The sequence below is a fragment of the Anopheles marshallii genome, chromosome 3 (genome assembly GCF_943734725.1).
Source record: "Anopheles marshallii chromosome 3, idAnoMarsDA_429_01, whole genome shotgun sequence".
In the NCBI taxonomy this organism is placed as follows: domain Eukaryota; kingdom Metazoa; phylum Arthropoda; class Insecta; order Diptera; family Culicidae; genus Anopheles; species Anopheles marshallii.
The window spans coordinates 48,532,351-48,555,264 of NC_071327.1; the positions used below are offsets into that span (position 1 = coordinate 48,532,351).

Genomic DNA, 22,914 nt, shown 5'->3' on the forward strand with positions numbered 1-22,914 from the left:
ATAATATTGTTCAACCTAACGACACCTAGTTTTTTTTTGAGAAGCTGGCTAAAGTATTACATGGTTTCAAATATCATTTTTTGTGTATTTGATATAACAAGCAACGGAATGAAATACATAACACGAGACGGTAAATATAATTTTCAGCAGAAATAGTCTAATAGTTTCTCTTTATCGGCACAACAATCTCAAAAGGTCTGAATCTGCCATTTCTGACTTTCATTGATTATATTTCTTCGTAGACGGATAGTTTGGATGTTGGCCCGGTCCCTGTCGTTTGAGACAGGCACCGCTACGAAAACATCAACCAGAAAGAACCTGATATGCACAACAAAAATTAAAATTTCTCATGAAGTTGCCTAATTTAAAGTAATGCTCTTGAACCAATTGTGACTTTGGTGTTGTTTTAACATTTTGTTTTACCTGTTTCTTGGTAAGTAATGAACTAGCCAAAGATTATGTGCAATAGCCAATCTCATCGTTGAATTAAGTTAAGCAATTACCATTCCAATCCTTTTTACACGAACGACCAGTGAACCAGACCATTACTGGAAAACGCATCTTCCATCCTAAAACTACGCCACTAAAATGGCCGGTCGTGTGCTTCCTTTCAAACCCACAATCGGAATGGTTTGCATTGCGCTCCCGGCTGACTTAAAATTGCTTAATTATACAAAAGATTGTCATGCCGAGAGCGAACCGTCCTGGACGCAGCAAAAAACCATTGTACGCCCTTAAGGCAGCACAAGTTTACCCGTATTTCGTTTTGCCTCCGGTGTCAATTTTATGTCGCTCAAGCTTAACCGCGCTGGACCACAAAATTGAACAACTTTTCTGCCGCGCTTCACCGGACATCCGTTGTTTTTGTCCGGCCGGGGAACAATTTGTACCACGCAGATCAACTCACCTGTAACGAGATGTGAAGGAAAGAAAAAAAAACACCAAAAGGCACATCGTTAGAATTCGACTGGCACTCAAACTTAAAAACAAATCTACATTAATTTTGTAAAGTGTCTAGGTTGTTCTTTTTTTCTGTTAACATTTTGTCCAAGCAAATAAAAAACGGTTTGAGGAGAAGGTAAGTGCTTTTTTTATCTAGTTTAACTTCACGTGACCCAGGACCACTTTTCCGCATTTTAACATACATCTCATATCACTCCTCGCTTCAAGCTCGTAACAAGCAATTTCAGATGTTTGCCGGAGTTTTTCGTTGCTTCACGCACTTGATTAAATGGTGCCCAACATTACCAACGGTACGGTGTGTTTCGATATGCCCGAAACTGCAGACACTAACTAACAGGATGCCGGCCGGCACATGAAGAATTGTGGAATGAAACAAGACATGAAAAAGCAGCAGCGTAGAATTTCACAAATTGAACACGACGGTTCTTTGCACCGTGACCTCGGGGATGGTTTTCGGTGCAACCATTCGGTCGAGATTATACAAACGTTTCCACCCGGGGTCGATCTTCGATAGCAGCCATCTTCCAATGGGTTTTTCTTCTTCAGCATAAGACGAAAAGGTTCCATGCATTTGAAGAGAAAAAACGAATTTGTTGGCATTTTGGGAGCCACAAGCAATCAACGGTATCGGCCATTCGGTCGCATCCCACAAGAGCTTCTAGTCTGGGTCGCTTGGAAGCTGGTCCAAGGCATCCTTAAGAATGTCCATCCCCCACCGGACCGTCCCGTTCCTTCACATATAATGATGATATCCTTTCCTCGCGCGAAGGTTTTGCCAAACGTGAACTGCTGCAGACGTTGGTGATTGTGTATGAAATTTACATTTTCCTCTTTGCTCGACGCTCGTCCTATTTTATTGGTGCGGGCGAGAGCATTTTTATCGCCTAATGGTACGTAAAATGTGTACGTGTATCGGACCTTTGGGTGGTCCCAATTGTGAGCATGTGAATGGGGGCACGAGTATCATATTTCGGATGGAGACTATCGCTTAGATTTTTATTTCACCCTCGTGTGAAGTTCTCCAATCTTCACTCAGCGACCGGCAGTAATGGACAGTCTGTATTTTCGTTTATGGCCATTCAGCTTTGTGACATCTTGTAAGGATGCGCTGTTTACGATCGACGGTCCCTAATATAAAACGTTAATCTAACTGTAAGGCTCATCAACTCATAAAAGCGTATTGTAAATCTATTATAATCGCTTTTGTTTTGACATTAAAGACACATTTCAATGTGATCAACGATTACAAACATATTGCACAAAGTATGAATGGCACAATATTAAAATAAAATTGAAGAAGAAACGATATTTCGTGAATTTTCATAATTTATTCTGGCTTTAGTACTTGAATGAGCCATCTAATTTGTTTCTATTTAAATTAGTTTGCAAGCTATTATTTGCCGACATCACAAGGCTTACACATACAAACGCAGACGTAGCTTCATGTTTACCGTGGAATGTTTGTCAGCAAATATATTTGGCTAGAAAATTATAGCACACATCAATTAAGCCGTTGCCAAACGAATGATATCTTCTCGTCGATGACGTTGTACATCGATATTCTGTGGTAGCGGAAAGGAGTACTAATTGTATTTACATTGCGAATGTTTGCTTGCATGCGATTTACTTTCGAACGGTGTAAACAAGGGTTTGGACCCGCATACTAGTGCTAATAGCTTGGTATTTAATACATTTATCTTAAATGAGTTGAAAATTCGTAATATTTAAACTACCTAATAAATTACTTCACAACTTATTCACGGTTTTGGCCTGCTGCATGATTCTGCTAAACCGATTATAACCTCGGCCATGCTGGCCAGCGCATCAACGCCATCACTCCATCTCAATTTGGGCCTGCTACGCCTCATCTGTCCATGTGAACGATCTAAAAGGGTTTTACGGGATGAGTTTTACGGTATGAGGGATGATTCTCATGACGGGAGCCTACCGGAGCCTGCCGAGTCTAATCCGCTGTACGACAGTAAGTTCGCCATACAGCTCATAGAGCTGGCCATTGTAGCGGCTCCTCCATTGTTCTTTCACACATACGTGATCAAAAATCCTTCTAAGCGTCTTTCTCTCGAGCAGCACTCTTGCGAGTATCTTAACATGAATATTTTTGTCAATGTTGATCTGTGATACAGGATAGGTGAAATTATCTATCTCCTATCCATAAATCACCCCTGCGTAAGTTAGGATTTGATAGCAGGGAAGTTGATGGTTCCGCCATCAATTTAGTTTTTGGCTAGATAATCTCATACCCGACATTTTCCGACGCCTGATCGTTCCTTTGATAAGCATTCGCTACATAAGAGAGCCGTAAACCAATAATGTCTATGTCATCACCGTAAGCCAACATCTGGATTGACCAGAGTATATGTTCCCCGTAGTATCCACCTCCGAGTCGCGAATGGCCATCTTTCACCCTCCGCGCTTGGTTATAGAGCAGAAAAGCTAGCTCACCTTCGCAGACCCTTGGTGGTAGCAAAGGGCTCAGAGAGTTTTCCTTCCACTATCTCCTGGCATGTAACGCTGATCATTGTCATTCGTACCTTACTAGTATTCTGGGTAGATATTCTGGGCATAATATTTATACGAAGTTCTATTTTTTTGCAATTGTTGACTTTTCGAACACAAGTTTAATACACTGTGGAAAAAATAAAACTTAACACTAATTAACCAATATTTCATTATGCAAGTTTTCGTTTCTTACTGACAGCAAGCTGACAGCATTGCCATCTTCTCACCATGAATGCTCTCCATAATGCTTAATGCTCACGATCACTGCTCCCCTGCTGAGTTCCCGAGAGAGTTTCTTCAGCATAAAATTCATTTGACGTCGAGTTCATTTCACATCAGGATGCTGTGAGTGGGGTTTGCAAAGAGCGCACCGAAGAGAAAAAATCTCAAATTTTCTGTGAGTAACAAAACGTCGAGAAGGCGATAGAGCACGCAGGTAGCATATTTAAATAGAATAAACACAACACCAGAAGTAGCAAATATCAAAATGTACACATCGCCTAACCACACACGCTCACCGGACGGCATCGCTGTAATATTGTGAGTGATTTTACTTTTTTGTGCTGCTGTAAGTGTACGGGGCAGCAAAACCAGGAATAAATACACAGACACCGGACGCACCACACAACGCCCTCGCACGGCTCACTTGCTTGGACGCATGGGAACGCTAACGACGGCGTACAGACCGGGAAGTTCATTGCTCCCGGAGTAATTTCGTATGCCGCACGCGTGCAGTCACTTCCGCTCGGGGGACCTGCGCTACTTATTAGACTGATCGCCGTGGCATGATGGTGTGTTTGTTTGAAAATTTGAACCCAAAGCGTATATTATTAACCGATGATTCAAAGACGTTCTTATTTGTCTCGGTGGGATGTTTTTCTTCGACCACAACACGACGCAAAATATGGTTTTCCTACCGAGTACTAGCTCTCCTGCTACATTTCACCTAAAAGCCGGTCGGACTTTCAGTCCGAAGGGGAAACGGAACACGGACAGGTGTTTCTTGAGCAATTCCAATAAGGAGGTCACGCGTATGTTTCCGCTTTGGTCGAGAGGTGATGATGGAATGGGCGGAATAGCACCAGAGACCCCGATCGATGTCACCGCAAAGCATGGTAAGGGATCGGATCGCACGACCCATCTGTGTCCTCTTCATCACTGACTGACAGCTGTCATCGTATGTCGACGCTTCGTGACAGTCCGTCCGGCCGGTCGGCATGCTAAGTGATGATGAATGCGAGAAAACGTGCTTCCGACGGGCATTGCGAGTGCAAATGTGAACGAAAGTGTATCGTTTCTGCGTCTAGTTGGACACTTACACTGGTCCAACTAGCTCCTATTTGTTTACTTTACATTGTATACGCTGATTCAAAAGATTCATACTCTTTTGCTACAATTTTACATTTTATCTCATGTCCTTTAATATATTATTCATGAAACGTGAACTCCTAGTGACTCATGCTGTATCCTTCACGAAACCCGGAACACTTTTAACAGCGAAATAAAATATCCCACACTGAAAAACTCCTTGGAGCATGTTCTTACGCCGCCCCAGCTGACGTTTGGTCAGTTCGATTCGAAACCATTTTGGCTATTTTCGATTATGTAACGTGGTTTAGCTGTGACACTAGCAAAGAAACGACCCGCATGGAACAAGCGAAAAGAAGAAAAAAATAGGCAAACCGCTCGAGACGCGCCTGCTCTCGTTTGCAAAAGACAGCTCGCGGCCTGTTTCGCCTTGCCGGAGGAGGGGGTCTCTAAGCGGCCGGAATCGCGCAACCATGCGTTCCACCGTGCATGGTGCGCCGACCTTGAAAGTTTACTTTTATCGCGTCCGATCACGCCTCTATGCTACGACGACATGTCTGCCCCGGGTCCGTGTGCCTGTGTATTGGTGTGAATGCGTGTGAGCAAGAGTGCTTTTATTCTTCTCACGCATGCTGGGTCAGAGTTTGGTTCATCTTCACGCTTCGATGAGTGTTTTTGGTATCAAAATTGTACACATAAAATGACATAGTGAACGAGGAAAATCATTCCAAATGGGTTGATTGGTTGGAAAAATTTATGAACCGTCACCGGAAAGCGATAAGCTGTAACTTTTCGTTTGATTTTGTTATACAGTTTCGTTATTGTCTAATAAATTGTTATTTTTCCGGAAAGTCAAACGAAAGAATACAAAATATGAATGCACATAATTTATATTTCAATTTAATGATGAAGCATTTGTAACAAAATAATTGAAAAAATTAAAAAAATGGAGGATACAAGTGACAAATAATATGAAAGCTGACTTCATTTTCTCCACAATAACAAAACTGCACGTTTCTTTGTGAATAGTGTACTGGTGGCGTACTACATTCCACACGTATCAGCATGCATAATGAATGGTAATTGACATGTAGTAAATTAATAAAACATTGCCACGCTGATGTTGCTTGTAGCACTCAAAATATCTGCCACATTTCTCACCGGTGCACGGTATGGGAAATCACGGAACAAATAAGTGCGACAAAAACAAGGTACATTATCCTTTCTGCTAGAATACCTGCAGGTACCATAATGGTGGTTCTGTTTCCGTGTGTGAATCGTCTCAAATATTCATGGCATTTCAATGCAGTCCAATCTTGTGGCAAGTAATATCATGACTGAAACATGTTAAGCAAACGATTTCATTTAAAAATAAAATAAGAATTTAAAAGTAAATATATTGAAGGCATTTTAGAGGATGAACAATTTGTAATAGATATTTGTATATAAAATTTCAATACAACATTTGTCCTCTATGAACCATTTACTATGTTTTTCTTTATAAAACTAGAGCCAAGATAACCTCCTTATAGAAGTAGTTCTATCTAGCTCAATAAAAAAGGTTTATAGAGGGTTGTAACATTTTTACAACACCACGTATCACCGTTGCGTGTGATCTGGCTTTGAATGTAAAACCTGCATACAATTTTATGATGTTGTAAAACTGATCGGATATCCGTCCCTACACGGAATATAAACTGCATCCAAGTGCAGATGCCACGGAACATATGGTCATTTGTAGCTGCTGTATACATCGAACAGAAGTGTTAAAAACATATAAACTGTTTACAACACTCGTCCACCCTGCATTCCATCGTGTGCAAAATGCAACCAGTTGTAACTGTTGGCTGCAGGATAAATTGTTTACTGTCCGACTGACCGCACCGATTTCAGACGGTCGATGGTTCACCGGCACCGATGTAAGTGAACCGGCATCATGATTGCACAGCCATGTTTTACACAAACACAAATGCTCTGTGTTCGAACAAGGAAAAAAAACAAATCCACAACGATGAAGTGGGCTGCAGACGAACAGCAACCGCCACCACAAACTGGGTTTGATAATGTTGTTATAAATGTTTACCAGCTGACGAGTGATGAGCTATAGTGCAAAAAGCATTGGTATAAACGTGGCAAAGGAACACAGCAACATCAACGGCAGCAAGACGGAAAAATCCCCCTAACATCATCATCATCGAAATGCATTGCTGGCAGTTGCAGTTCCTGCCGACTCATGAAAAAGCACTTTTGGTCGGTGGTCTCACCGATGATCATACATTTCACAGTGCAGCAGAGAATGCTTTTAGCCGATGGTGAATCGTAAAAAATGCACATAAATAGTTGTCTGAATGGAAGAGGAATCGCCGGTAGACGGAAGGCGAGGTAATGCAATTCAATGGCGTTCTCCCATTTGTCGCAGTTGTAGGACCAGACTGCTTGTCGAGATCGGTCAAAGCCATGGCCAGGAAGATGGAAGACGATTCAATTCAACTTTAAAGGAAAACGTCGTGTGATATGATATTTTGTTTTCCTTCTAATTTCATATGCATGGTGCGCGAATACATCGAACCAAAACAAACGCTATAAATGAGAAAGTCGTCTTAAAAATCAATTGCAATTTATATAAAGGCATATACAATTTGAAATTCCGATACGAAAGGACTACATCAAACACCAAGAAGAACTTCATAGGAACTCTTCAACAGTCAAAATCCAATTAGTAGTTTTATAAAATTGAGACTAGGAACTGTAATGCACCAGTCTATATTTCATCGAGCGGAATAAACATTTCGACCGTTAATCCTCTTAGCCCTCTGATGGATTGGCTCGACAAATTCCATTAGTAGAGCGTCCCTTCCAACGATGGCTAATAAAGTTTACTTTTTTCTTGGAGTCCTCATCAATCGAATGACCATAATATCGATCCAATCCTTTTGCTTATCGAAATCGTTTTGTGAAATAAGATTTGTTTTTTATTTATTTTTTTATATTTATCGATCTTCACTATACCGCATAGACTAAAGCTTGATTGGATTGATTTTATACTTGATCATTCTTCAGTATCATTTTGCGCAACTGAGCTGCTATTTTCTACACCTTCTGTTTTCGTATGCATCCGTGTCACAAAGATCTTCTTGGTGAAATGAAATTGATGTCAAAGTTAGTGTTTCGATTGGAAACATTGGAAGCAAAACAAAGGCAGGGAAAAAAGTGAATGCAGTTCAAATGAAAACTGTCATCCACCGGTTTTCGCACATTTGTCACAGCTTTCATACGGAGGGGTTTTTCGTTCTGTGGATGCTCAGAAAAAATAAAAGACTATCGCCTGGGAGAGAGATGCTTCATCAAAAATTCATTTTGCTCCACTCAGAGTAACCGTAAAGCTCGGTCCCATTTGACGCCGCTGTGCGCGTCTGCAAAAAGCAACCAAAAAGCGTTGCATCGCACCAAACAGGCATGAACCAAGCATGCTGCATGCTGTCGAAATAGCAAATCGAACACACGTTGGCGATTGTGACAACATCTACCGTTTGTGCCGGTTCGGCTAAACCTCCGGTGAGATTAAAAAGAATGCAGCAGCTGACAAATCAAACACAGCGCAGCATCAATGGCTGCAGCAGCGTACCACACGGTTAAGCTTCACACCACGATACACCTCGACACGAAACGACGATTCGATTAGCTCTCGGGAGAAGTGGAAAATCTAGTTGAAAACAAAATTCGAAGTAGTCTTTTCCCCCAAAAGTGACGACAGCAAATAGAAGCCAAAGAATAAAAAAATACATCCATTGCACCAAGTTGCTGTGAAAACTGTCAACAGTGCACTTCCCTCAGAGGTGGTTGGGGAGGTGGAAACGCTCGGGGAAAATTGTTGGGGTACATTTTCACGTCAAGCATGTTAATTTTTCTCTCCATTCTTTGGCGATGACAGTAGTGGACTATGCAGCACCAACTACTCCACTGGGAGCCGATAAAACTAAACGAGCGTGGCGAAGGTTTTGACAGCAACATATCAAGCTCGGAAACGAACGGAAAAAAATAAATAGAATAATATAGCGAATTCAAATAGAGTTGAAAGAGAGGGAAAACAAATATTCAGCTTCGAGCGAATTGAAGAATAAAAATCTTGTTTTCAATAATCAAGAATTTTCAATCGATTTAATACTTAATGTGTCTTTGATATTTAATGTATGTTATGTTGGATATTAAAGTCTTATTTTATGTTGTTTTCTTATTAAATTATGCAGACATTATACCGATTTTAAAATAAATAGATACATTAGAAATAGATTTTTCTTTGTTAATTTGGTTTTTGCTCAATTCTTATTGTAGCAGTTCTGACTGAACAGTTTTGTATTTATTGTTTACTCTATTGCAACCTTTTCAGTAAAATTTTACTAAACAACCCTTACAACTCTGATTGATTACAAAACATATAACTTCAATGACAGTAATGTTAGCAAAGCGCTGGATTTCTTAACTTCTTGCTGCACAAAAACTCCATTCCACAACGTATTTCATTATGCAACTATTACGACAAACCGTCAAACCGTTGCGTTCTATATTGTATGCGTTACGCCCGAACTGCGTCCATCTAACACTGTGACTATCAATTTGTGCAAAAAGAAAAGAGTAGACAAAAACTCTCCTCACGTTCCGATACACCATACATACACACAAGCACAAGTGTATCAGGGGTTAAGTAATGGTAAAGTAAATGTGACCAGCTCTTACAACTCTGAGGGTGTGAGCGCGCTTATATGCTTGCACTGTTGCAATTACTCAAGCCTTTTGCTGCCGCAACCAGACGCCATTGAATGGGCACACACACACATACGATCACATTCGCTTGCTTCGGCCGTCAGACAACGTCTTCTGCTTGACCTTACGAAATGATGTTGTCAGTCGGTGTTTCATCCCTTTCGTTTTTTTTACCTTTTGTTTCACTCATTTCTTTTCATCTTTCTCTCCTTCACACTCGACCCACATTCAAACCCAACCTCAATCCCCCACACCATGTCGCTGGTGGGCTCCCTCGTGTGCTGGAGCCACAGTTGAACTCGATCGCCGGGCAGATGTGCTGCACGCAGAGCAAGCCGCAACATTTATTGAATTAAATAATCAGCCGATCGAGGTTGGTGCCGGTGGGCCGGTTGCCACTCAATGCGTGAGTCGCACCGGCCTCATAAGTTCCAAGTTCCACACCGGTGCCGAAGGACAGTTGGTCTAGTGGACGGAGCATGGGCATGATAATTGGAGAAATAGGAGCTCCATACTGTACGTTTGCAATTATGCTGAGGAATGAGATGAGCTCATCAGTGTAGTTAAATAAAACGGCTGAGCTGGGTGAGAAGTCAGTGGTTGGGCACGACGGTGCAATTGCTTAACCGGCTTGCTTGATGAGGGTAACACATCGCAAGAGCCGTCGTGACATGGAGCTGTGAGCAGTGAGCGAAAAGAGTAACCTTTTTCTTGTCGTCTTGCGACCATCCTTAGTGACGTCTGAGTCATGATCGATTGGCATGGGGGAGTGATCTTACCAAGCCAATGTGATCTTACTTTGACCCTTTGAAATCGCAGTGCGGCACGTTGTTTATTTGTCTTACGACGGGTAATTTGACATTTGCATAGTGCAGTTTCATAATGAGGTGACACTATTTACAGACAATACAAGTGGCTATTTTCAGGGAATTGTAACGTGAATATCAAACATTAAACATGATTTACGTTGTGGTAAATTGAACGTAATTAAAGTAACGAATAATTAGAGCATTATTTTACATTTATGCATTCCGCAGTAAAATTATACTCCACTGAAGTTGCCTGCAATCGATAAGTCTGCTAAGGTTCGGAATTCCAACATATGTGGTATACTGATTGCCAAACGAACCTGTTTGAGCTCACCTACTTTTCGGCGCCGGTTAGCTTACATTCGTTTTTTAACGACCCCGGTAGGGTAGTGGCATAAGCTCGAACTGAGCAAGAGACATCGGAGTTCTCGTTTGCCTTTACCTTTGGCGAGGGCTCGGGTGAAGGCACATTGAGAACACTCCTTCGCGCGAAAAGGGGGCTTACATTTTCGAAGGGCTGTCTCGACTAAACCGTAATGTCGCAATAGTTGCACAGAACGTCGCTTACAACATCTGTCGGCTGAGATCTGGGCCGGGTAGGTGTGTGCAAGCCGCGTGCAGTACAACCGGTTCCAGCCAGACAACTCTATCAACTGCACCAATCAACCAAATTCGATGACTTTTCCTTCAGGTTTTGAAGGCATTTTGTTGGGAATGGTTGTTTGCTCCGTATGAAGACTTAAAGAATTTTCGTAAAATTAGCTGTATGAAAGAGATTCACATTTGAATGTCTGGTTTATTATGGTTGAGGAACCATAATTTTTTTTATTATTTTCATTTTTCATTTTTTTTCATTTCATTTTCATTTTTTTTTTTTAATTCAGATGCCCTGGCTAATAATTATCATTACTCAATGCTAGTCAACTTCTATCACTGTACAAAACCAAAGGATACGTCTTATGCAACTACCTCAACACGGTCAGCCTTTTCGAAAATCTTTCGAAAGAACCCCGGCCAGATTGAGAGCATGAGCAATTTTGCAATTCCCCAACAGTGCATCCAGGTAATGGTCGAACTGGAGCCTTGGCCGCCGGGGAAAAAAGAGGTGGTGGGACAACGTCACCGACACCGGTTGCGGTTATGTCGCCTGCTGCTTGGCCAAGCTCCACGGCGAATGACCCTATTTCGGGTTACCCGTTTTGGCATCGAAGGCGAAAGACCCTCGAAAGTCGTCTGTCTCTTTGGAGTAATATAACTTATTGCTTCTCACCTCTTCCTTCACCGAAACCGTCGTCACGCGCCACAATGATTTCGGTTTCGCACCATTACGTGTGTTAGCGGGAGCTTGTATGGATACGCATGTGTGTCGATGCCGATGAGACAACAATCATCGGACACTGGGGATATTGGGACGCGCAGCATCGCCCGCGTAGTGTACGAAATTACGTCAAGTGTCAGCTGCAGCTATGGCGCTATGCAATCGCGCGCTCATTGGTTTTGGCGTTCGTGTGTAAGTGGAGTTTTTTTTTTTGTTATTTCGACGAGCAAATGTTAATCAAGTACATTACATATAATGATAGCGTACCGAACGAATGTATGAGGTAATTAAAAATTGGAGAACTGAATTTTTATCATCTCCTCATTCCTATTGGAATGTAATGGGCGTTAAAATTTGTTGAACCCATTCTTTAGTTTATGAAATCTTAATTTAAAAACTTCAATATTATGTAGTCCTTCTAGAAATGACCTAAAACGAGGGACTAGTAAATTATTTTCATTCAGGAACAAATGTTTATTTCTCTGTTTTACAACATTGAGAGTTATTAAATTACGGTAATTACGTAAATTTTATATTTAAAGTATATTATTTATGAAGACTCAAACCTCAAAATATTGAATCATAATTTGCAAATACGTTTTAAGAATTATTAGATTCACATTCAATATAACCTGATAGTTGTCTTACAATGTAGAATATTGCTACAGAATTATTCAATTATTCAAAATAACACAATAATGAAACTATTATTAATTTGCATTAATGTTTGCAGAAACTAAATGGAAAGTTGATGTTAGTTGTTATAACATTCAATACCATACAAATATGAAAGAGCATAATAAATATGGAAGAGCAACTATTGTTTTGTTGGCTTTTTAGGAAAGCTAATTCCACATTCAACCGTCCACATTATAGCAAATGGTGTCCACAGCACTGTTGATGTGAATTAGTACACCCTTTTGGTACTAGCTGTGAACAGACCAATTTTTGCATGTGTGCCCGAGCCGAAATATTGCGTGAAGTGGAATCGAGAGTGTATTACGCGCCCCTGTTTGTCGTCATAACGTGTGACTTCGCGTAATGACAGCGCGCGCGTCGTTCATTTGACGTTTGTGGATACTGTGGATACCGGTGAGGAAAGCATAGAAAGAAAGAGAGATAGAGAGAGAAATTGAAAGAGAAAGAGAGATGGAGAGAGTGCGGGAACTTTAGTAGTGGACGATAGTGACCTCCTCTACCGGTTGCTGCTCGCATTCGGATCGCATTTTGGTGCGATTTGTTTAATAGTGGTTCTCTCACTTGCTCTGGGATGCTCGGTTGTATAATGGCTCTCCGGCTCTCGCTCGCTCGTGTACGCAAAGACCGCGAGCTCGATCGGGCCTGATCCGTGGGTGAGGTAATGATCGTGACGATCCAACGCGCCGAGAGCTTACCCGGCGGCCGGGCGCAGGAGCGTTGGGTAACGTCTGCTAACCTTGAGCTCATTTCGTCCGCACGAGAGCTGCAAGACCGAAGAGAATGACGCGAGAAGCCCTACACTGGCACTGGGCCCGCGTGTGCAGATGCAGTTCGATCCCGAAGAGCGTCCCCGGCCCGGCTCAGCATCAGACGCACAGGGGGACCGTTGTGCGCTGACCGATCCGGAGCGATCACGCGTTATTATGTAGATCACCACACACAAAACCCGGAGGCTCACGCGATTGCAATCGCGTTACGAAGTCAGTCTCGTTTTGTGTCGATCCGTTTGGTTGTACTTCTTGCGTTACGGTTGGACAGCGGTAGCCGCCGCGCCTGCCCGCGCTTGTGCACGCTTCACCTTCGACCTATTGTTTCGTGGAGGTGCAATCATGGCCGCGAAAGCAACATAAACCGCCGATTCGTAACAACATCAAACCAGCGTACGTAGCGGGTGATTAAATCGGGTTACCACAAATCCAACTGAACTTCTTGCCATAGATGCGTCGTCTTGCTCGTGCCGTGATCTGCACGAGACGCATCCACTACGCCCCGACAGTGACAAGCGCAAACGCGCGGGCAGCATAACATAACGCACATAACCTTTGTTGCGAATTTCGTCCCACTCTCTATTTTGTTCGGCCAGGCCACAACTGGTCGCAGTTCAGGTGCCGTTGCGTCAAATTATGTTGCGTCAAGCCGGCGGTCCTATGCAAGCGGACTACTGTTGCAATCGTGCCCATTCCGTCCGTGTGTTCGTGTGCCTGGACGTGTTTTGTGACAGTTCAGTTCTAGATAAATCTGTAAGCCTGCCGTCATTTCACTGTTTAGACGGGGCAGCTCCGACTGACCTGGACGAACTGCATTTATTGTGGGCCAATTTTATAATCGCATCGATTGCACGCCACATTACGTCATCTCGTTGCCTTTCGATGCTGCTGCTGCTCCGGGACAGAGGCAAGAAATTAAGGTTAACCAAACGAAAGGAATGGACCAGGTATTATGCCTGCTGGTGAAGGTCCACCCAGTGAAGCATCAACAAGGTGGTTTTGGTGTTTACGTCAGATAGAAGCAAAGGCAACAGTCTCGGAGTGGAATCACTACTGTTCAGAATGGGAGCTGCGGGTGGTTGTACTGCATAATCAAGCAACGCTTCAATTCGCTTCTCGAGAAGTGCATAGAGAAGATGTTTCATTTACATCAAAAACTTGTAGCAGTAAGTTCTAACATTCGAACACTGCTCGAATTCGAACAATTCAAAAACGCACCTGCCGTCTTACTTTGGCGTTGTAACAGAATGTTGCCTAAAGTTTGGGTGACAGAGTGGGTGACAGGGTGTATTTGGGTGACTTTATATCTCTACAGTACACCACGAAACACGAATATGTAAGTGTTTCGCTTGGAAAACTCCTTTGCAGCATTGCTGAACTTGATTTTCAACGCACGTGAAATATTCAACCACGACATGGTATCGCTATCCGGGCGCAAGATGAGCATGCCCTCTTTTATATCGTGTCAGGTCGGGAAAATGAAACTTAAACTTCTCTCCCTTCCTCTCTATCTCTACTTCTCTCTCTCTCGTCTTCCACCTGGACACCAACCTGTTTCGCCCACCCACGAAGTAACCGAAAAGTTTCGCATCTGTACACAACCGCGCAAACAATGTAGACGCGTTGCCGTAACGATTTATCTACCATCGGACCTATGGACCTAGCCTCTTTTTTATTTGTGTTTTGCTCTCCCGCATCTATTTTTCTCGTCTACACCCTTCCAAACGAGACTGGGACGTTGGACTGGGTGGATGAAAACAGAACGAGCTAGAGAATAGGTTTCGCTTCAGCTAAAGCAAGCAAACGCGATAAGCCAAATGTCGGGCTGCATTCGCGTTCGCGGGTGCAACGTGGGTTACCAAGACCATGCAAATGGTTGCGTATGCAAAACTTCTTTATCGTGCTTTACGGCTCGATTGTTGCGTTGGTCTGTTCGGGTGGAGCCGAGAGTGATTTGTAATGTAACGGATCCGGCACCGATGGGTGGTGCAGTTATGAATTACACCAACAGCGCAAAAAATGTCAGTAGAAACCAAACTGTTGCAACTGTACGGCACATGCGATGATTCATGCTTTCCATCGTTAATTCTTTGCCAAACACGTGTGAGTACAAGCATATTGCTGGGACGGCGATGGCTGAAAAGTGCAAATATGTGTGTAAATGTATGAAAATGTGTAGGATGTATCACTACTAGTTAATAAGCATTAGAGCTATTTTGTGTAAGCAGAGGTCTTTTGGGATTTTTGAGTAGAACGAGAATATGCGCTCATATGGTCGAAAAAAGGAATTTTAAACATTGTTTTCCATATATAAGATGAGAAATGTTTTTATTTGACGATATACACATTAAAGAATACGTTGAAAATTTGAAAGATACGTTTAAGTTGACGATTCTGCATGCATTTCTTCTGAATTTTGTAAAAACATCGAATGGGCCGTACCTACGTGTGTTTCGCAAATATTGACCTGTTTCTAAATTTTAAAACCTCTTTTGAATGAACCATGCGTTAAATCAGTATACATTTAATAATGTTTTATCATAATTTACTAACTTTTTATAAATGGGATTATGGCCAATGTTCTAATTTAAAATAGTTAATTCTGATTGTAAATTTGTCCATTTATATAATTTGAAATGTAATGTATAAAAATTATATTCAAACAAAAGTAATTCATGGCAAATGTTTCTAGTGTAGAGTATCTTATGAAAAGTTGATAAAATGATATTTATTTATAAAATGGTAAGAAAAAAATCGAAGAGTAATATTGTATGTTCAGAAAAACGCATTCGGACATTAACAGCGTATCTCTCTTTGATAAGGTGACACACATATTTGACCAAGCAGCATTATATCCTCACTAATGTTTCACCAATTATCTGCTAACAGAAGTTGATGCATAATCCATATGGCAAATAGAAAACAAAAAAATACACACGCACACCCCATACCATTATTTCAACACCTCATTACTTGCGCCATTCTTGCTGCATGAACGTGCTACACTTATGTCAGTAGTTTAAAATGTGTCAAAAAAACATACCAAGCACCCAACATACCTCGAAGGCGAATAAACCACCCTACGTACACGTGCTTCGGAGAAAGAGGGAGGACAAAGCGGCACAACACAACGCACGCAAATTCGACGCAAAGAAACCATTGGCGACTGCCTTTCCACACCGCCTCGTCCGAGGTTTGTTCCAGGGTGAACCTTTGCCTTTTGTCGTACGGTCAACGGGAAGGGACGGGTGGGCCAGAACACCAATCTCACCCCACCGAACCGCCATCGTTATGCGGCGTCCCGTATATTTTATTTATTTTTTTGCAAAATAAGTTTAATGTGTTTTTTTTCTCTCCACTGTATACCATCTTTTCGCAATCGTTGCAACTGCGCGAGTTCGAGTTCAGGGTGTCGTGTGGGTGGCATGGCCGCAACGAGCAGCTCGCGCCCATCGCGAGGGAAAGGGAGCGTTTCGGTCGTTACGTATTGTGGGTTTCACGTGAGCTAACGTAATGGCGGCACAACCGCACTGCCCGTGAGGGAATAGGGCAAACACTATCGAAATGGTTACGCCAATTATGTAGATGTGTTTTACTTTGCTCCTTTTTTTTGCTTAGCTTTTTACTGTTCGTTGGGCTCGATTTCTTCATCAAAGTTTCATTTCATTACGATTTTCACTGCTCCTCATCTGTCGCTTCGCACCTCGGGCGTAGGGGGAGCGAGAGAAATGCGAGGGACTTGTAACGCATCCACAATCCCGTGCTGGCGCTAGATGTTGATCTGCATTACAAACTTCTAGACCTCGGCACCATCGGCTCGACCACAAGTCACGTGCCCGGCAGACGGTGTGTTTAGCTTTCCTTCATATTCCCTTCCCATTTCTCCTCTTTCCGTTCGTGGCTCGTAAGCTTTTTTTTTCTTTTGCAAAATCCAGGCCATGGGTTGTTGGCGCACGTTGCCTCGATTTTGAAGCGCGGAGACATTAAAAAAAAACAGAAACGTCAGGGGGTGGAGTTCCGAGAACTAAGCCTGTGAAGCCATGGTTGTGGAAAAGGGCAAACAGTGCAGGGCGCAACCGACGATGGGAGGGTGGTGAAAATCTCGGTAAAAGGTAGTGATCGGTACGATTGGCTCTGATTAGGTTGACGTCGATAGTGCCGGTGCATTCGAATGTTACATGATGCATCGCCATTGCAGTTAAAGTCGTTACCGAAGGAAAACAGAGGCTGTTAGCTAACCTTACGTTGAACTTAAATAATTACGATTACGATAAAGGCATTTTATTTTGCGCAGAAAAGTAAAGCAAGATGATATATTTTGTAAAATGGAAAAATCCACGAATCTAACTTTTAAACTAAATTCTGATGAACTGGAGAGGAATAGTTTGTTAGAATCAAAATAAATTGCAATTAAAATAAATTTTTATTCTTGAGCTACAAAAAACGAAGAGGCAAGCATCATGAATATATAACAATTGTGTTGACATTCCTCTGGCAAAAAATAACAATGTATTATATCCCACTCTTCAACACACATTGGCTACGATATGGCTTCGGCTCAAAAATAAAATGGCTCTGGACAGAATGAAAACCCTCTTTACGACCATTCCGTGTAGCTTTCGCGGTTGGTAATCGTTTGTACAACATGAAAGTTCTTCTCTTCGCACAACATCCCCCATCCAATGCGTTACAAAGCGTTTGAAGCGAAAGGGCAAAGTGCGATCGAATAAATTACTCACGATAAAAATGGGCCCAAATCTCCAACGTGCATTTTGGTTTTGGAACCGTGCGAAAAGCAAAAGAATGAAACATATCGGCAATCGGTGTGACACCTGTCTCGTATCTTTTTTTCTCTTATTTTTTTAACACCAAAAAATATAGAAGAAATTCCGATTTGATCAACTTTACTTGCGCTTGTGTGCAATGGTGCTGGCTAGAACGAATAGGTAGAAGGACGGAAGGATGGAATCTTGTTCCTTACAACAACGCTTACAAGCACCGATTTTTTGGAGCAATTGAAGCGAAAATTAAATTGTGTTTCCTTCGTCTCGTTTCGGTGCTACCCAGTCGGATGTCTTCCGCTTTGACAATTTACTGCCCCCCAGGTTTACACTGTCTGGAGTAAAATAAAATAAAAAAAACTCTCACATCCTCTACCACTATCCGGCGTAATGGTGCTCAATTTCAAACGTAAACCTTAGGAAAAAATGGTGGAAGGATCCGCAGGCCACAACGAGCAACGCAAAGCTTGCCCGCCATTGCTCTTTCTTTTATTCTTGATCGCTCGTAAAGTTAAACAGTTTATTATTACATTCTCCGGGCTTTGCTTTTCTACAGACTGCTTGCTGCAATAAGCTGTGCGAAGAATCTTCTTATGGTAAGATTTTTTTTATTATTTGCTTTTAGAAGAGACCTTACCATGCAGAAGACTTTATGCCATGATCGTGAGTAAACCAAAACTCTTCGGTTCTGTTGTGAAAACTTCGAAAATGTAGGGATCTTCATGGAATTTCTTCTTAGCAGTTACTCGAAAAGCTGCTGTCCCCGAAAAGTGCCCTGTTTCTTTACCCATGGCCTGGTTGAGAAGTTTCTGCACCGACAACCGTAAGCATTGACCATTCGCAAGAGCTTTCCAATCACGGAAGAGAACGATAAATGTTTCGTGGCATAATATCCTTGTACTACACCTTTCCAGCAGCATTGCAGCCTGTCCGGTCACCCGATACGGTCGAGCCCTCTTTTTTCTTTCCCTTCGCAGAGGATTGTTTTGTGAAAAGCTTTCACAGCTTGATAGGGATTACCATTTTTACCCTCCGAACAATTTTTGCAAAAAAGTTAAACGAACGCAAAAGTTACCAGCGGCAAATGGTATTAAGATCCTAACCACAAAATACCGGCTCCCGTGCCGCACCGGAATGCCGTGCAATGTACATTCAATCAAAAGCGAAGAAGCTTAAACTTTGATGAACGGAAAATGAAGCGATTGGGTCGTTGTTCTTTATTTTATTTCAACCCTCGATTTACCCCTTAAGATAAATGGAAACTACTTAAAGCTGTTTGAGAGGGGGCACGGTATGCGTGAGCAATGAATATCTTCCAGATACTGACAAGGAGCGGGAAAGGGGCCAAAGTTTGTCTGAGTAATCTGCGGACGTGAGCTTTCTTATCTTGCGATATAAAGAGCGTTCGGTCGTTTCTTTTTTGCATTCCGTAAGCGATGGGTTCGGTGAAATTGTGAATGTGTAGAGCGGTCCCTTTTGCTGGTGTGATAGATGGAAAATGATTGGGATAGAAGAGAAAGATTATATCACCCGCCCAAATTTAAAGCTGCGAACCGAGGAAATGTGATTTCTTATACTTGAACAAAACCTTCTCAATGATGCTAAGGAACTGGGGTGCCGAGAGTACATCTCTTCTAAGGTGCTTATCAGTAAGAAATCCGATTAAACTTAAGGTTGAAATATTTGGTGACCTTCTCGTGCGTTTGCATCTGTATTATGTCGCCAGAATTTACTATCTACCATGAAATACGACATTGCTAAACTTCAGTTTGCTATTGTATCTATAATTTATCCCTTTCTATCTATAGCAAAAAAACATCGAAAGTTGTCGACCAACGAGCCGAGAATAATTCATATTTGCAATCAACTAACTTTTAACGACCATTTTCAATTTATTCCTTCCCAGAACGGAGTCGTAAAATAATGTCTGGGCATGGTTCACATTAAATCCAACCGTTGTTACTTTCACACCGTTTCATCTCGTACCGGATGAACTGCTGGCTCGTGTCGCTATGCAGTGTGCTGAAGTGTGTGTATGGAAAAAATAAAAATTGATTTTCAAATTCCAATCACCTATGGGAAACTCTTTCCGTACTACACATTTTACGACCAATGGTGCCGGTTTGAATTATTTTTCCTTCCATAACAAATGGAAAGTTAGTTTTTGAAATGTTTCGAGCTTGCTTCGTAACATTCTGCCACATTTTCACACCGCACTGAAGCTAAAATCCCATTGATATGTGCCTTTGGGTTTTGCGGTCTGTTAAATTGATATTTCTCACTCGGGATTCATTGCACCTTCCAGCAGTAGTATGGGACGATGAAAGTAATACATGAAAATTCCGTCCAAAATCCGAACAGAAGGAAACAAAAGTAAAGGAAAAAAAAATACTCGACCGGCACACGTCGCCGATGTTTATAGCCTTTGCATTATGCCGAGATGGTGGCGCTTACCAACATCCTTTTGTCAGTTGACACGTTGGGAAAGGGTTTTTTTTGTGCTACGCTTTTTTGCCATTTTCCACAACAAGTGTTCATGTTTCGTTTTGTGCCGCAAAAGAAAATGCGCATTGTGAACTCATAAATCCATCCACACATGATTCCCTGGAGGATTAAGCTGATGCCGGTTTACCTTGGTGGTACCCGTACAAAGATGGAAACTGCGATTTACGATCGTCCTGGTGTTCTGTTCATATATTTCATGTGTGTTTAAGTTTTTTTGTTGCGCTCTCGTGTAAAAAACTTCATAAAACGGGCTACCGAAAGCGCAGCTGCATTGGTGTAAAGGTTCATAACTTTATAAAACTCATCTCACTGGTTCTGCCACAAGCTCTTTTTGTAGAACGAGTCTAACTTGTACCTCCACTTGAGTGATGCAGTGTTGATGACGTGTCGAGGACAAACCTTTGGAAGCATTCTTGTGCGAAATCAATCATTTTTGCCGGCTGCAAGGGTGCTGTAATCCCCAAGAACCCAAAGAGAAAATGGACCTTTCCAACGGATGAACTGACAGGCCCTTTCATCTCGCTTCTGAGTGAACGAATAAAGTAAAAGTTCATAGCTGTCTAGGGTTGGGGTTGAACATTTTAAGCAAAACTTTCTCTTCTCTTCTCGTTATATAAAATACCAATTTTCATATTGCTTCGCTTTATAAGAAGTCCTTATGTTAAGAAGCAATTTGATCCCATCAGAAGATATGCTTCTCACAAAGTACTTGTTAAATGTAAAAATGTTCTATTTTACAAAGAAACGAATCCCATCTTAATTAATCAAATCAAAGCCGTCATCCCCGCAAAAAAACCGTCGTGGAATGTAGCAATTCGTTCTATGGGACAAGCGTCAAAACTTTGTCACATCTGAGTTCGGTTCGTGCCCGGGTGCGATAGAAACTAATTTTCGACAGTTTACAAAGAGCAGCACCATGCATTCCCGCTACGTGATGAATGGGGCATGAAATGTCCGTAAACGAGTACCGTTCCCCGGGATTAGTTTTCGCCATTTGATTCGACAAAACGTGACCAAAAGTTGGAGCACATCTCCGAACGGTCGTACAGAAGTTCTTGCCGTAAGAAAGCGTAATGGATTACAAATCGATTCATTTTCCACTTCAATTGTGTAATTTTCCAGCATTGTGTGGTTTCGTGATAAATGGAGGTAGAAATTGCACCTACCGTGTTCTAAGCTCTGATTGCAGCAGCGAAGTGCCTCGTCCAGCGAGTTGTCTTCTAGATGGCGCTGTGCTTCCTCGTGCAGTTCGGCCGCCTTTAGCTCCGGACCCCACCAACGTTCGACGAGTCGCCGAATAAGAATGTCCAGCTCAAAACCTCCACTCGCAGACACTACCTCGGTGCCTTCCGCCGGGGTCAGAGTCGGCAGGGCTTCATAGGACGCGGGAAAGGCATAGGTAGCGGATGTTACCGTCGACGAGGAAGAGGACGGCGTGGACGTAAATGCGGATGACGCACTGGTCGCTGTCAGTGTTGCCGTGACAGAAGGAAACCGCTGTCCACAAACCGTGCATCGACTATGGCCGAAGCAACACTGCCGACAGAAGGTATGCCCACAGGTGGCTGTGACAGGATATTTTAACACTCCTTCGCAGATCGGACAACAGAGTCCGTCGATGGTGGATGATTTACACTTTCGGATATATTCTGCTCGATGAGCAACTACATTTTCGACCAGTCCATCCACCAGGGACGTTAATTCTAGCGATGACTTCGTCCGACTATGCGCACCCCAAGTACTAAGTGCATCGAGGGCTTCCAACAGCTTCCATGTCTGTTCCGGTCGAGTGAGAATATTTTGCTCCGGTGACTCGGACGACTCTAGCATTGGTTCCAATCGTGGTCCTTCACCCATCGACTCATCATCGGTCGATTCTTTCTCCTTGCCTTCCTCATTTTCCTGAGAACCGTCCCAGACATTCCGGATGTCGTCGGTACTGTCGTAGAATGTGCGCTCGGGACGCGCATAGTACAGCGGCTTCCTGTGAACGTGCACAAACGATGTGGCGGGCATTATGACTACACTTGTTTCACTATGCCCCGGACGTGGGAATACTACTGACGTGCGCCACTAAACACTCTCATACACGAAGCTATGCACACCTTGACAACCTAACCTTCCCTACTATTTGATTCCAAACGGTGAACCCGGAAACAATTCAACACACACGGAAACACGCACACTCACACGTCGGCCTTGGTCAAAAGCCGTTGGGATTTGCCGTACGGTCTAGTACGTTTTTCACAGCCACTTAGCGATCACGGCAATGTTCTTGATCTTCTCGCTTTGCACACCTCGAACAAAGACACTAAACACCGCGCCGCTGCACGTATACCGTACCGGAGAAAGTGAACTTTTGCACTAGACGTCGTTCGCGCACCACACCAATGAAGTATCAAACGATGTGTGGATGGATTTATTTGTGCCACACCACCGCAGTAACTATGGAAACGACAACGATATCTCGATGCTCTTGACTT

General features: G+C 42.6%; 1 protein-coding gene across 1 annotated transcript in view; it reads right to left on the reverse strand.

Annotated features, from left to right (window-relative positions):
- Positions 1 to 22,447, reverse strand: part of LOC128712281 (LON peptidase N-terminal domain and RING finger protein 1) — a 41,778-nt gene extending 19,331 nt beyond the window's left edge. Inside the window, exon 1 of the mRNA XM_053807176.1 lies at positions 21,598 to 22,447. Within this exon, the coding sequence (XP_053663151.1) occupies positions 21,598 to 22,447 (850 nt within the window). The remainder of the gene's footprint in view (positions 1 to 21,597) is intronic.
- Between the last annotated feature and the right edge of the window lie 467 nt (positions 22,448 to 22,914).